Genomic DNA, 16573 nt, shown 5'->3' with positions numbered 1-16573 from the left:
CAAACTGCTATAAACAGGAGATGTAGGCTAATATGTCATAGGTGTGCTCAGGCTTCTGAAATACATGCATTTCACATTCATTAAAACACAAACAAACAAACAAACAAACAAACTTCTGGCCTCCAGCTCCCACCCCTCTCTAATTTTCTCCCTGGTTGCAAACAAGATGGAACAGGCTGCTCCGAGTTCCTGGTCTCCATTCTCCCGTTCCACTTGGTGCCAGTGAGCAGTGAAATGAAGTGGCCACCCAGTGAGCAGAGAGGCAGAGCGCCCCCATTGTGCTCAGAGTGGATTATGGCCCTATAAAGAGCACAACACACTGGCATTGCCAGAGGCTGGAGTGGGGCTGGCATGACCCCCCCCCCCCCGCCCCGCCGAGACCAGGCAGGGGCCCCTCTGTGGCAGAGGAGGAAGTCTCCGTGCCCTGCGTCCCAAGTGGCCATTCCAGGAAGGACTCAGATGATCTGACTTATGGAAACCAAATGGCCCTCCTTTGTTTAGAAGGGGGCGTTGAGGGGGGGGGGGGAAGCCACTCATTTTTGCGGTAAAGTGAAAACAGGCTCCAAACCAAACAGTCCCTCTCAGAGCAGAAAATGCCAGCTCTACAAGTAAAGCCCACAGCCTCCCAGCCTGGGCTTGCTTGTCGACCTCAGGGACATCAGAGCCAGAGCCCAAGCAGCACAGTCCTCCATCCTCTCACCTGCTTTGCCTCCGAAATATTTGGTCTCCCAAACAGGAAAGGAAGATGAAAGGAGGAGGAGAATAAGAAATTACCTACTGCCAAGGCCACAGTCTGCCCCCCCCCACCCTTGTTAACTAGGACAGGGAGAGGAGATAGGAGCTCACGAGACTGGTGCAGGGCTTCATTGTGGAGGCCACCTCAGAAGCCCCCCATCCCCCAGCTCTAACCACAGCATGCAGCCTGGAATCGCAAAGCCTTCTGGGAAGCCACCCTGTGGCTGCCTGTGGGCCCTGTGGATGGGGCTGCCCCACAGGTATTGTGTGTAAGAGCTGAGGGTAAACCACAGCTAACAGGAAATAAATACATGTTCTAGTCAGTCACACCAGGCAGAGTTTGGCTTACTCCCTCGTGCATCCTGTCCTGCATGGAGAGCAGGAAGTCTCTCCATGACGACAGGATGCGGCAGATTTTGAATCTGAGCCTGGCTTTGTTTCTATCGCTATGCAGCTAAGATGGCACCATGGCTTACTCAACCTCTGTTTTGCATCTGAGAAATGATCCTGGCATGGAAAGATGGCTCAGTTGGCTCCACAGATGCATGAGGACCTGGGTTTGGATCTCCAGCACCCACATAGGAAAAACAAACAAATGGGCGCAGCAACATGGGCCTATAGTCAATCGCAGCACTGGGGAGGTAGAGGCAGGAGGACAGCTACGGCTTGCTGGTCAAACAGCCGTACTGAGTCAGGAAGACCCAGGCTCAGTGAGAAAACCTGTCTCAAAAACCAAGATGGAGAAGCCTAGGGGAAGATAACCAATGCCAACCTCTGACTCCACACAGAAAAAGACCCTTGTCTCTTCTTTTCTCTCTTCTCTCTCCCTCCCTCCCTCTGTTTCTCCCCCTTGCTCTCTCTCACACTCTTTCTCAAACACACACTCCTCTTTCACACACGCACACACACACACACACACACTCTCTCTCTCTCTCTCTCTCTCTCTCTCTCTCTCTCCTTCCCTCCTTCTTCCCTCCCTCCCTCTTGTTCTCTCTCACACACAGGGGTGTGTGTGTGTGTGTGTGTATGAGAGAGAGAGAGAGAGAGAGAGAGAGAGAGAGAGAGAGAGAGAGAGAGAGAGAGAGAGAGCTACCAACAGAGCAGCAATATCTAGCCCCCAGTGGCTACTTCACCCCGGCTAGGCCCTGCCCTCACCAGCATGGTAACTTGGTTTCAACAGTAACCCCTCAGGGGACATTTTATATTCCAACCATAACTCAGTGCAAGAGGAGCTTTTCTTTCACACACTTCTCTGTTTTCATCATGTCCCTTTGGACTTGGTTGATGATCCCCAAAGATACTGAATTGGAAACTGTAACTTGTGACTTTCTTTTTTTGCAGATGAGAAGCCCTTCGCTGTGGAAGATACTTACTTGCTGTGCCCGGCACCCATCTTAAAAGAAGTTGGCATGTAAGTTTCACTAGCCACTTCTAAACTCTATTTTATTTGGGTTACTGATGCCTCTACCTCTCTTACACCCACCCCTCAATCCTGGGTATGAGAAAGGTTAGTGGGGAGATGGGGCACAGACCCCTTTACTTCTCCTCGTTGTTTAGGGCCAATACCAATCTCCGCCAACAGCAAACACAGCAAGCAGTCTCCTCTGAGCCGCTGCATTGAAACGTTTCTATCTCCAAGCCGCCACACCATCTGTCTCTGGTCTCTCCAAAAGGCTACATGCCACTGGCCTCTCCTATTTATCTCCCTCAGAGTCCTAGACCACACCCCTCTCCACGCTGGCAAAGACCACACCCCACACGAGGCAATTATCAGCTGTGGACGTACAAAAAGCCCAAAGTAAAACCCCACACTTTGGATTGCAACAAAAACGTATTTGTAGAACACAACCGAGTTCACAAAGAAGCCAAAACTTCCATTACAAGCCCCTGAGTCCTACAGCCAGAGAAGAAGAGGCAAGGGAACAGAGGGACAGTGGTATCCTCCTTCATTATCATTGTGGGGTCTTTCTCTATATTCTACCGATGACGATGGTGCTGAAGCTATAAAGACCCAGGCACCACACGGGTGATTGAGTATCTCTCATCCTCCATAGTTGACAGTGAAGAAGACTCCCACTCAGGCTAGCTAAAAGGATTTGAATATCCTGCCCAGGGTCACACAGCAGCCAGTGGAAGAGCCTGAGCTCAAGCCTGGGTCTGCTGACTCCCTCCCAACCACATTTCTAGAAAGTTCTCACATGCATTACCTCACCCTGCGTTCATCTGTATCCTGGAAACTGACTGTTATCTGTTCCTTCAAGACAAGGAAACTCAGAAAGGCAAAGTTGAGTGCTGTGGCTGGTTCATGACTTCTAACATCACCCTCAAACCTCCACTGAGCCTCCGGGGTCCGCTTACACTCCCCCAAACTCAAATACAGGGGACATCTTGTGGTGCCATTAAAATAAGGGCTGGTGAGAAGTCAGTAAAGGAGTCAGTAGCCTGAGCTAGAATAGGGCTTTGTGGGGTCCAGAGAACCCAGATTTTTACAGAAAACAGAAAAGAGTCCCCACCCCCACCCCAGAGCATGCCTAGCAGTCTGGAGGTGGCTTCCAGGGAACACACTAAAGCTGTTCATCCAAACTGTTCTTTTGCCACTTGTTCCCACTGAGACCTCTGACTGAGTGTCTGCAATCAGCCTGTGACCCTGGAGCCTGCTACCCGGCCCATGGTTGCTTAGCATGATGTGAATTCTTATCCCCATGAGACCTTAGAGACAGAAGCCAGGAGAAGACAGTCCAGTCATGCCACAGCTAGGTCTCTGTGAGTCTAACAGGGAGTCACAAAACTGCCCCATCAGACCACTGAGTTCACATTAATAGGAGCTGAGCCTGCAGTTTACAATTTGTCCAATGTATAAGTATTGACTAAGATGGCTGTAAGAATGCTTTATCTATCAGGGCATGGTGGTGCATGCCTTTAATCCCAACATTCAGGAGGCAGAGGTAGAAGGATCTATGAGTTCGAGGACAGCCTGTTCTCCATAGCAGAGTTCCAGGACAGCCAGGGCTACATGGAGAAACCTTGTCTCAAGAAGAAGGAAGAGGAGGAAGGGGGAGGGAGAGAGAGAGGGGGGCAGCTTTATTTTATCATGAAGTATAACAAACAGGTTAAATAAAGGCAGGGTTTGCTTGTCCATTGCCGTTCGCTGCAATGCAAAGTTAATGCCCTGCCCCAGCACATCAGGTGAGCACATCCCAGCATCTCTGGGATGTCACAGGTGTGTAGGTCTGAAAGACTGTCCTCTGCATGCTATGAGGAGGAAGAATCTCAGGCCCCACAGACATGACCAAGCCCTGTCTGACTCTCGAGCTGTTGTTTGCAGCACAGTGCGGTAAGCGCGTCTGGTTCTCTTGTCGTTGCAGGAAAGCCGCCCTGCAAGTCAGCATGAACGATGGCCTGTCCTTCATCTCCAGTTCCGTCATCATCACCACCACACACTGTGTAAGTCACAACCTCCCACCTCACTGCCATTATCTCTTTCAACTGCTCGTCCCAAACCCCGGCCTTCACTAACGTCAACCATGGGAGGAATGTCTTCTGGGTCTTTGTTCCGTCCACCTGAGCCCTGATGCCAGCTGGGTCGGGGTGTGCTTTTCTGTGAAGTCTGTCAGTGATGCCGTGCCAGGGCTTCGGGCTCTCTGTTTCTGGTGTTGAGGGGCAGCTCTGGTGGCACTGGCTTGCCTGGATGGTTCGATTGACTATGGTGAGGGCAGGCTGGGCCTCTGGTGCAGATACCGTATGAAAGGGTAGACGACAAGGAAGTGGGCAACATAGAAAACATGGCTTAAAGAGTTTGGAGGTTTTTGTTTGTTTGTTTGTTTGGTTGGTTGGTTTTGTTAATTAAGGAAATAGGTACCAACTAAAGGAAAGCACAGAATTTATGGAGAACCCATTGTTTAAGGATGGGAAAATGCGAAGCTGTTTGTATGACGGTGGAAATAATCTAGGGCAGTGGTTCTCAACCTGTGAGTCGCAACCTCTTTGGGACCGAAACAATTCCTTCACAAGGGTCAGCTAAGGCCACCAGGAAACACAGAAATTTACATTATGATTCATAACAATACCAAAATTTCAGTTATGAATTAACAATGAAAATAATTTCATGGTCGGGGTCACCACAGCATGAGGAACTGTATTAAAGAGTCACAATATTAGGAAGGTTGGGAACCACCAGTCTAGGGGGAAACAGAAAACCAGAGAAACAGAAGCCAAAGAAATAGATTGAAGGGGCCTTGTATTAGGGACACAATGTAGTCTCTGATGGCTGTTACATCATGGGCCCCTCCTATTGGGCAGTTTCCATTTCTGGCTACCCCTAGAGTTTTCTGAGGAGCTTTTTTTTTTTGTTTTAATGCGATGCCCAACAAATCAAAAATATATGTTTAAAAGGGAGGGAGTGTGTGTGACACCTTCACCTCATGCTACCCTGACTGGGCATGAGCCCTGGCGTTGGTGACCCACGGTATTCTGAGGAAAGAATGCAGGGATGTGGCTGGGAACACTTGGACCTATGAAGTCCCTTCTGACCAGGGTCACTGTCTCAGAGTTCAGCCTACTAATGGGAATGCGTCTACTACCACCTTTATTTGGGCAGTTTCTTTCTTTAATTAAATGCATAGTCTCCATTAGATCTTTCTAGCAATAAAGGTAGACAGTGAGTATAGTTACAAAGGCCTTTCCTGGTTAGCTACGGAAAACATGTCCATAGAGCACTTTGGTAATTGGTGCCATGTCTTTAGCATTGCCACTGGTAGATGAGCAATGGTAGTTGTTCTCTGAAGCTAAATGAGGCAAAAATAATTTACCTTGTCAACGACTGTCCTTCCTAACACCTCCTTACAAGAATTCTTAATCCTGAGTTGATAATAAGCCAGTGTAACAGGAACAGATAATGGAAAAGGTTCACTTGACCAAAACAATTAAATGTCACTACTTAGAAATGGTGCTGGCTCAGACATCTGGTCAACCATTCTGGATGCCTGAGATTGACACTACCAAGTTTGACACCTGTGCAGGAGCATTAAAATGCCTTTAAGTGTCTCCTTACTGGATCCTTTTAGGAGCTGACTCTTTTAGAACCAGTCAACTTACAGGAAATGATTAATGTACACCAAATCTAAGAGCTTGCATCTAGGGTCCTTCCAGTTTCATAGTGCCCCAACAATGTGGACCTATGTTTCTTACTATGTCTGACCTCACCACAGACAAATAGTTACAGCTCATGAGTCCGCAAGGGCAAAGGAAGCTGGAAAGTGAACCATCTTAGGACTGACCAAGCTTGTGGTATGAAAATACAAGACTACAAATTAAAATTTGAGTCTCTGAAGAAGAAAGGGTGGCCTTACCATGTGCTGCAAAGTTCAGATAATTCCCAAGAAAGGCCCACTGCATCTCACTCCGGCCTCCATTTACCTTTCTCTGATTATGTCCCCAAGTCTCCTGTTCAGTGGGCTCTTGAGTCAATCACCTCCCAAGAGATTCTGTGTTGTTTCTTTTTCACTTGAGATTGTTCTATTAGGCTGTAAGAAAATTATCACCACTCTAAGATTTGAGATACAAGACAATTTATTCACCAACCCAACAAAGTCATCGATCACAAGTTGTTCCTTCCTGGGCACTTAGAATACATCAGTAAACAGAGGGTTGAAGCTACACAATGAACAACAGACATAAAAACTGATTCCATGCTGTGTTATAAGAGAATATATGTGATAGGAAAAGCTAAACAAGAGAGTTTGATACTTCCCCGGTGAGTGAGCTCCAGTATAAACACATAAGGGGATACACTGAGAAGGTGGCATTTGAATAGATCCCTCAGTCATAAGGAAGTTAACTGTGAGGCTACAGAAGATTGGGGAGGGCAGAAGGTTCCAAACTAAGATCCCTAATGCTAAAGCCCTGAGGTCAGAGACCCCTGGCATCCAAGGCAAAGTGAGAAGGCTAGCAGTGGGGCTTAGCAAGGAATTAGATGAAGATAGCAACAGTCAGTAGGGTGACTGGGGATGGAGGATGTGGGGCCAAATGCGCACTTGGGCTTTGGGGAAGGGGGAGCTGCAAGATCCAACTTGCATTAGAAAGCTGACTCTGCAGAGCTGGCCAGTGGGCAGACTGGCAAATGGTAGGAGCTGCATGGCCATTGAAGAAGGTTATGAATTGACTCAGTGGCATGGGAAGGAAGCTGAGAGGTTCCTACCCTCCTGAAACACTATGTATGAAACTTGAGAAAGGAAGGACCAGATGTCCCCAAGGGCCAGACCTTGTATCTGAAAGGACGTGGTGGAGGAAAGCTGAGGCGGAGGAGACCTGGGGTTGAGGGGACATTGGGGCATCGCTTTGTTGGTTACTCGTGTAGCCATGGCTGGGTTATTTATCCCTCTTGAACTTCTGTTTCCTGACCCAGAAAAAGAAGATGGTAAGAGTTTGCATCGCTGACACTATTGGGAGCACTGTATAAATTTTCTCTGTACCGTGCAGAAGGCCTGGCAGTTAGTCAGCACTCGAGAAGTGTTTTATGATGGAGGCTTAAACAAAACTTTTGAAGTAGTTGGGTGTGGTGGTGCACGCCTGTAAGCCCAGCCCTTTGGTGGAGTCTTAGGCAGGGGCATCTTGAATTCACAGTCAGCCTAAGTTACACATACAGTTTGAACTGAGTCTCTGTAGTGAACTGGGTCCCCTATTCTGGGTCTCATGGTAATAGAGGGGACTCTTTGGAGAAAAGACATACCCATGGTGTACACACTTGTCTCTCAACTACACTTAAGTGATTGGAAGGACACATACAAGATGACAGACAAAAAAAGAAAAGAAAAACAAAAACAAACAAACAAAAAAACCCAAAAAAACTCTCAGTTCAAATATAGAGCTCCATTCCCACAAGGCCCCAAGCAGAAACTCAAATTAAACCATGAAGCTGTCTAGGGCAAAGCAGAGGGTTTATGGAAGGTGGAAAGCGTGCTCATCCAGAGGTGACGTGAAGTCTCAGGCTAGTGTTTGTCCAGAGGATGTGGCTTTTAGATCAGAAATAATTCCTAGGGCCCAAGCAAAGGGTTAGTCCTGGCTGTGCCAATCACAGCTTGCCCAGTCCATCACCTGGAAGCAAAAGTCTTTTTTAAAAAATGAAGCTAAGACTTTTTTCGCTTTATTTGGCGCCCATTTGGCCAAGTATGCCCCAAGGTTCCAAGAGCCAAGGTGAATAACTTCTGCCCTGGCCCAAAGTAGACATTCCATGCAGATTTACAGGACAGAGATTTTTTTTCCATTTAAGCACTAAAAGATTCCTATACTCAGGGTAAAGTTTGCAGAGGTGCCTGGCTATAGAAAGTGCCAACGTTCAATTCCCCTTCCTCACCGACTCCAACACACCCCAGCTGAGTTGTCTAGCCCACCCGTACCCCCTCTCTTTCCTCCCCAGATGGTAGCCTGAGGCTGAGAAAAATCACTGATTTGGTACAGTCTAAAGCAAATCGATTTTAGGGCCTTGAGGAGTTTTCCTTGAAGACTATCTTCCTTTACATAAATATTTCACAATGCAATCCTGTTTCACCCAAAGAGGACAGAACTCAAGAAGTCGTGTGACCACAGTTTCCTTACCAGCTACTGAGTATCCAGGATCGGAGGGTGGGGGTGGGGGAGACAATCTGCAAAGGGACAGAAGGCACCTACCAGGCTTCTGTGTAATGAACAGTGGAGCTGGGAGATAGCTCAATCAGACAGTGCTTGAATTTGAACCACATGATCCACCTCTTAAAAAAAATAAAAAAAAAAATAAGCTGAGTATTGTGATATATTTGTAAGCCCAGCCCTAGGGAGGCTAGAACAGCCAGACCCCTCAGGAGCACTCACCAGCCAGCCCAGCCTCCTTAGAAAGAGTTCCAGGTCAACGAGAGGCACTTTCAAAAAACGACAGGGACAGCACCTGAGAAATGGCACCCGAGGGTGTCCTCCTGTGTGCGTACTCACACGGGGACTCAGGTGTAGATGCTGTGGGAATTCTGACATGAAGGGGCCAAAAAGAGCCACAGTGGTGATTTTAAGAATGGTAATTACGGGAGAGTGCCTAGGGAGAGGCTCTGCTGAGGAAGACAGCCTTTTCAAGGGCTCAGGAGCCTGGTAGAACTGTGACTTGTGGGTTATTGTTGGGTTTTTTCTTTTAACCCCTTCACTTCTGTTTCCATCCCTGCTGCCTTTTGATTGGGGACATTTTTCAACTTTATACCTGCTCCTCTCCCAGGGTCTTCTCATCTGGTGTGTGACACGAGGCCCAGCTCTCACTGCTGGCTAACTGTGAGTTTGCTGTGGGAGTGTTCTTTGCATTTCTTGCCAGGGTTGTAAAAATCACAACCTCCAAAGAAAAGAAGGAAACGTAAAGCTATACCTAAGACTCTAAGTCTAATTAACCATGGAATAAATGGAGAATACCCTTCCATCTTCTCCCTAACTTATGTGGGAAAGAGCCTAGCTAAAAACAATCATGAATAACTCAAGAAAATCCATGTGACATCACTGGCCAGATAATTCTTTCTTCTTCTTCTTCTTCTTCTTCTTCTTCTTCTTCTTCTTCTTCTTCTTCTTCTTCTTCTTCTTCTTCTTCTTCTTCTTCTCCTTCTTCTTTTTCCTCCTCCTCCTCCTCCTTCTTCTTGAATGTAGGTGTGACATAATGTGCTGTGGTTACAGAATAATGTAGGGGTTAGTTCAGGCTATTGAATCAGAATCCCGAGCTCTGAAGTCAGGCATGGTACACACCTGCCATTCCAGCCCTAGTGAGCCTGAGGCAGGAGGACCAGGAGTTCAGCACCGTCCTTGCGGCATGATGAGTTCAAGGCCATTCTGCACAGTATGAGAACATGTTAAAAACAAAAACAAAAACAAAAACAGCCCCTCCACTGTGGAGGGTGACCTTGGCAGGTAATCTAGCTGTCCCCAGATCCTCTGTTGCACGGCAGTATTCGGGATAGTGGTAGCATGTTTAAGGGACTGGGAGCCGCAGTCCTCCATCAAAGAATGATGCCTCAGTAGTGTATTGTCACATCTCCCTGCCTCTTCCAGGATGTGCTGAACAGGCCTCTGTGCAGCTGTTTCTCCCCCTGATACAGAGGCGTGCTCCCTCTTAGGTATCATAAGCCTGGCTGTGAGGATCAGGGAGGAAAAACTTTGAAGATGCTGTTTACAAGGATAATGAGGGACAGGAAGCCAATAAATCCAGTTTACCGATAAGTCAGGCAAGGCTGGCTGCACTCTTCCCTTGCTACTTTGCTATTAAAATGTTTCCTCTGTGCAGGAATAAAGTAAGCAATAGCCTTAGGGCAATAGGCAAGCTGCTAGAAGCACTGTAAAGCCAACTTTGCTAAGGCAGAAGTCTGAAATCCCTACCGTGCGTGCCACACGATTCTCACCAGTGGTGGCACCACACGTGGTTATGTCACACTTCACCTTTCTGTAGCTATGCCCCAGTTTCTAGCTTGTTCTCTAAGAATTTTTATCACTTTTTCTTTTTAAAATTATTTTTACCGTCACTTATTAATTTGTGTGAGGGAGGGGCATATGTAGGCCAAAGGATGATGCCTTCAAGAGACGGCTCTCTCCTTCCACTGTATTGGTCCCAAGACCAACCTCAGGTGTCCGTCCTTGACAGCAAGTGCCCTAATCTGCAGAGACATCTTGCTGGCATTCCCCTACATTTTTTAATCATTTTGTTCTGAATGAAGACTGTTCTTCTTCATAGCTGGTGGTATATATATATATTTGACTGAGTGTGTGTGTGTGAGTGTGTGTGTTTGTGTGTGTCTGTGAGAGAGAGAGAGGGAGAGGGAGAGAGAGAGAGAGAGAGAGAGAGAGAGAGAGAGAGAGAGAGAGAGAGAGAGAGAACAGAGACTGGGAAACATCTTCAGTGGCTCCTCTCTATAAAGAATTGAAGAATTGTCTGGCTCAAAGTGCCCAGAATACAAAGGTTAAAAACGCTAAGAATCAGAATTAGCCCAGGAAGCTACATTTTTGAACAAACCAGCCAAGTAAATCATAACCAGAAAAGACCTTTACCTTCATACCCACTTACCTCTTAGTTCATCATCCAAAGGATTTTTTTGTTTTGTTTTGGTTTGTTTTGGTTTGGGTTTTTTGAGACAGGGTTTCTCTGTGTAGCCTTGGCTGTCCTGGACTCACTCTGTAGACCAGGCTGGCCTCGAACTCACAGCGATCCGCCTGCCTATGCCTCCCGAGTGCTGGGATTACAGGCATGCGCCACCACAGCCTGGCTTGTCATCCAAAGTTTAAAAAGAGAAAAGCTGCTAGAATCCATTTAAGAAACAGTTCTTCTCTTGGCTCACAACTAGCCCTTTCACGGGAGAGTCCTGCTGCCTTCCGTTCACAACCTGCTCTGTGTGTCCTGCTTAAACCCCTCTTTGTGATCTACACACAGGAATTTGCCTGGGAAGAACAATCTGCCCTGCTGAGGCTGACGGGAAAGGGGTGTGCTAGACAGAGGTCACAGTGGCTGCAGGTAGCAGCCGCAGGAAAGGCGGGGACCACCTCCAGGCACTGCCTGGAGTTCCACCCAGTGCCACCACCCAGGCCCATTGCCCCTGTCTATGCAGATCTGTTACCAACAGCTTTAAAGGAACCCGGGAGCACACAAATGCAGCTTGGTTTTTATTGCTCTCTAGGCAAACAGATGCCTGGCATGGCCGCCATTGCCAAAGCCTTTTGAGTTTCACCAGGCAGCTAGGGAGTGAGTCCAGTTGTCACCTGGGCTGAGAGGCAAGATCATCTTCCAAAGTAATAATAATACAAATTAGAGAAGATGGTTTCCCAAGATCAATTAAATAGTCCATCCGTCAAAACATTCATCAGATTCTCAGTCTTTGTGACAGGGCATCCATGCTGCAGCTAGCAGCACAGGGCCTCCTGGTGAAGACCAGAGAAGAGGCCACTGTGGCAAATGAAACAGAAGATAACACATTAGGCCTAGTGTGTGTGTAAAACCAGTATTGTGGGCAGCAGGTGAGAGACTCTTGGAAGCAGTAGCCCACCCTTGCCCTCCAGAAACTACGACACAAATGCTCTGGTGGGCAAGACACCCCAGAGGTAAGCACTGTACGGTCTGGAGTGCAGTAGGACATGCAAAATTCCCCCATTAGTCAGCAAGACTAGAAGCTCCCATTTCTGCATATCTTTAGATGAATTAGCACAAATGTCTGGAGTCACTTTCCAGCCCCTCTGTAGCCTTCCTGCAAAGCTGAGCCAGAGAGCTCCTTCCAGAAACACTGAGCAAGCCTGTCAATAGTCAGCTCATTTGAGTGCCTCACTCACCCCCATAAGCGGCTCCTCAAGCACAGCACCCCTGAAGGAGGGCGGCCCTTCTAAATGCCAACGCGGGAGGGACCAGAGTGCAGGTGCCAGCCTCTCCAGGTTTCTACATCCCAAGGACAGCTCACCTCCTGCCCAGCTCTCTCCCACACCCACCCTTCTCCTTAGACTTTGCATCATCTGGAGGAGTAAGGGAAATCTGCACTGAAAGGGGGCGGGGCTAAAGAGGGGCCTGGAGAGGGACTCCCAACAGAATGTGAATCTGGCCAAAGGGAAGCCATAGAAAGCACGTGCAAAGCATTACTGTGCAAGCTCGCCCCTGCCTTTGCAGGCTGAGGACCAGTAAACTGCAACCAGGCGCGTTTGATGTGGAGACCATCCTCGGTCATCCAAGGATAGGATAAGCCTCATTCACTTTCCACTAGTTAGCTGATGTAGCTTAGTGCCAAGAGGGACCAGTCCGCAAATGGGCAGATCCTAGACCTTTATCTTCAGCCTTGCAGAAAAGGATGGCCAGTTACATGGTTTTGATTGCTGTAATTATAGATGGTGTGTCCTCTAAAGTGTGTGGGTTGGGAAAACGGGGAGGGGGCGGACTTGTTGGAGAGGACAATAAAGTTAAGTCCCACTGGGGATCCGATGACTCTGTGGCCTGCCAGCCTGACAGACACTGGCTGCGCGGTGTTAGACAGACCTAGATGGTGTGTTCTTGCGCTTGGGCTGTGAGCTCTGTGCCACTGGCCTGGTGGTGTGGTTTCTGAAGACACTGAGTCTTCTGGGCACAGTAACAAAGTGTGGTACCTGACAAAGGTAGACTCTCTATTTGAATGTGGTGTTCAGGGTCAAGCATTCTTCAGAGCGAGCTGAGAAGATGCTGAGTGTGAGGGAAACATTACAGAAATGACTGCGTTGTGTAGAATACGGAATTGGAGCTCATTAGTCTGGGCACATCTGGCACAGAGAGGAAGCAGGTGTGGGTTTGCGAGGATTGGGAGCCAGTGAGAGGCAGCTGCTGAGTGGCTTTTTAAAAGCCTCCATCCTTGCTCTCTCAGGTGGGAGTGAGTTCCCTGTGATGGTTCTAGTAGCAGGTAAGTGGCAGCTTGGCGGAGCTCTGTGAAGGCCGTTGGGCAACAGATCAGTGACTGGGCTGGCAAAGCCTACAGATTCCTTCCACAGCGGTGAGCCTCTAACTGTGGATCCAAGCGCACACACGTGAGCTGAGAAGGGTAAACACAGCCCTCTGGAGTGTGATGGAAGAGCTTGGCTTTTTTTACCTTTAGGAAATAAACTTGAGAGACCTTTGTTGTTGAGAGGGCTCCCCCGTGACATGTAGGTCTGCCAACATCTACCTAGTCAAAGCGAGGTCATATTTCAGCTCGAGTACTCCAAGCACACCTTCTAGGTGTCCAGGCACGCCACCACCCCCCCCCCCCCCCCCCATCCCCCACCACCCCCAATCCCCCACCACCACCCTCCACCCCCCACCCCACCCCACCCCGGCCAGGGCAGCGCCTCTGTTGACTCAGCAGTCGCCTCCCCATCCCCACCCAAGCCACACAAAATGTAAAGCATGGTTTTGTTAAGCCATGTCCTTTCTTTTTAAAAAGTTATTTTGATAATATCCCTGTGGTCTGGTGCACCGTCATCAGAGGGGGCGGCAGAGGACCACAGGAATACGAGAGCGCAGCACTCGGATCTCAAATACTGCTTACAAACTGAAATAGAAGGAGTTTGCCAGCACCTCTATTTTGATAACCCTTGGATGCATGAAAATATATTTTTAAGATGTTTTGGAGGACCCATGCTGGTTTATTTTTCTTGGATATTTGAGTGATTGACTCTTCAATATTTTATCTCTAAGTGTTTTAAAGAATGTTTGCCCTGAGTTTGAAATTTCCTTGTTTTGAGAGTTGATGAGAGGGGAAAAAAATGGTCTTCTGAAACTGTGCTTTGGAAAATGCTGAGATACCCACATAGTGAATGGTAGGAGTACAAGTTGAATTCAACAGTCTATAAACAAAGTGGATGTGTTGGGACAAAGTCAGCCATTAGGAAACACAGACCGATGGCTTGGATGGTCAACTGTCAGCTGTTTACAACAAGGCACGCATTATATAAAACACAAAAACAAACAAAGGTTGAAGTGAAAATGTAAGAAAAGCTATATTAAGCAAAAAGAAAAAGGAAACTAGTGTGGCTCTTTAATGAAGGGTAGATTAAACTTACAGTGAAAAATAAGGAGGAGGAGACAGTGGTGACACTTTTCTGTCATGAGGACCATGGCTTGGCCCGGGCAGGGGTGGTCAACCCAGAAGTTATCATGGTTCTGATCCACACATAACCACACGCTCTCAACACCTACAGAGCAAATCTGAGAGAATGACTAGGGGAGGTTAATAAACCAACCATCTTCTGTCCAGAGGACATTTATATGCATCTCTCTCAGTAACTAACAGGTTAGTAAAAAGATAAGTCATTTGAATAATGCCATAAAAATAAATAAATAGCTGCTGACAGATTATGGATCCAGAACAAAGCCCTAAGAGCAGTTAGACAATTAGGGCTGTGTGAAATGTGAAATAATTACAAATGTATCTCTTGGTTAGAACACACACGCGTGCGCACACACACACACACACACACACACACACACACACACACACACACACACAGCCCCCATATTTTAACATCTCCAAAATTAAGATGATTCTATTAATTAATAAAGCATCACAGTGTAATGGGCAGAAGTTTTCTTTAGTGGCCCATAAACTTATGAGGCGTCCTAGAGTAAATGACTGAAATCTGGTAGGTTATTCTCTATTCGTCTGTATTATAAAGGCAAGAGCTAAGAAAATAAAATGTGCTTAAAAAACAAATTTAAAAAACCCAAACAAACAAAAACAACTCCACTCAGTCACTTTCTACCACTGCCCTAAGGACTGACGTCATACAGAACACACTCATGTCCTGGAATGAGAAATTTAAATATTAATATCTAATGAAGTTACCAACCAATTTCTAAAATCTCGCATGTTTCGAAATTCAAAACACACATCTGAGTAATGTATGAGCCAGTATGAGCTAAGAAACACTCGGAACCGCTCAATTACAGGGACATCCCATACCAAAACTTAGAGTGCAGCCAAAGTCGCTTTCACAGGGAAATTCCTAGTCTCAAGTACATGTATAAGAAGAAAAATCATTATAGGTCATCTCAGCATAGAACTTGGGTGATGAAACAACAACAAACAGTAAAACCCTAAAATTAATATTTCTTCAAGGGGCAGGGCTGGGAAGCTGGCTCAATGTTGAGAGCACTGGTTCTTTCAGAGGACCAGAGTCCAGTTCCCATTGCCCATGCCAGGCAGCTCACAACTACTTATAATTCCAGCTCCAGGAAGTCGGATGCCCTCTTCTGTCCTGTGTGGGCACCCAAAAGAATGCGAGCAAATGGGGACATGTGTATACACACATAAATACAGAACAAAAATAAGTCTTTAAAACAAGCAAGGCACAAATGACAAGATGCTATAGAGAACACGATAACTATTAGTTGAGCGCTAGCAGATATGAAAAAGAGAACCAGGCTGGTGTCCTCAGAGCTGTGTTCTTGCTGGAGGGGATGGATGGGAAGCTGAGCCAAACCCAGCGCTGTCACGGGCTGGGCTGCGGTGAGGTCATGGACACAGCGGACTGAGAGAGCCATGCGCACTGGGATCACCCTCCCCTTCTCAGTCTCCTCCTTACTCACAGGGAGTGTTATGAAATATTGTAGTTTACATTTCAACCCTCCCATTCTCTCATCCCCAACTAAATATTGTCCAATTGCTCTGATCCCCTAGAGTGGCAAAGGCTGTGTGTCCCTAAAGCAGTGACTGGCCACTGTGTTTTGTTACGATTCAAGTTGGAGGATCAGAAGCCGGGGCCTCTTGCAAGCCTCGGCCTTTGTGCTATTTTAGCTTTATTTCTAGACTTTTGCTTTTTTGGTCTCTCCTGGCTTTCTAATTTGAGAGCTTAAGCCTTTAGGCATCCCAATATCAGACAACCAAGCTTGTATAAATTGTATGTTTGGTAAGCCAAGTTTCTGACTAGAGCCTGAGGGAAAGTGTGCATGCCTTAGTGAGGGAAAGGGCACAGGCCTTAGTGAATGGCCAGTTGTCCATTCACAGCTGCCCCTGGGTGGTCCAGGCTAAGTCAGGGGGTTGCGGGTTGAGTCCTGGGTTTACATGGGACGCAGGAGCTGCTGGGCCAGGGGGAGAAACACCACAAGAAGGAAAGGACGAGAAGGGGAAAGAGGAGAAGTGAACAGAGTGAGAAATGGGATCAAAAGTGGAGAGAGCCTAGCTAACTGACCAACATTTAAATACAAAATCGGTAGGCTCGGCCATGACAGAAGGGGAGATGCTCCATTCAGACAACACTGGCAGTTTACAGTCTCCGCAGTAAATCGCAGTGTCCTGGGCTCTCAAAGTGATTTCCTCATAAAAACCTTATTCAGAGGCTGATGAGGTGGCTCTGTAGGTAAAGGAACTTG

General features: G+C 47.3%; 1 protein-coding gene across 1 annotated transcript in view; it reads left to right on the top strand.

The window, feature by feature from the left end:
* The window catches only part of Antxr1 (ANTXR cell adhesion molecule 1), a 190325-nt gene that overhangs the window by 87083 nt on the left and 86669 nt on the right, over nucleotides 1–16573 (top strand). Inside the window, exons 11-12 of the mRNA XM_051154860.1 lie at nucleotides 2077–2146; nucleotides 4101–4179. Of these exons, the coding sequence (XP_051010817.1) occupies nucleotides 2077–2146; nucleotides 4101–4179 (149 nt within the window). The remainder of the gene's footprint in view (nucleotides 1–2076; nucleotides 2147–4100; nucleotides 4180–16573) is intronic.

This window comes from Acomys russatus, chromosome 13 (assembly GCF_903995435.1).
Source record: "Acomys russatus chromosome 13, mAcoRus1.1, whole genome shotgun sequence".
Lineage (NCBI taxonomy): Eukaryota > Metazoa > Chordata > Mammalia > Rodentia > Muridae > Acomys > Acomys russatus.
The sequence above is the reverse complement of the archived record's forward strand: the minus strand, read 5'-3'. Positions and strand labels throughout refer to the sequence as shown.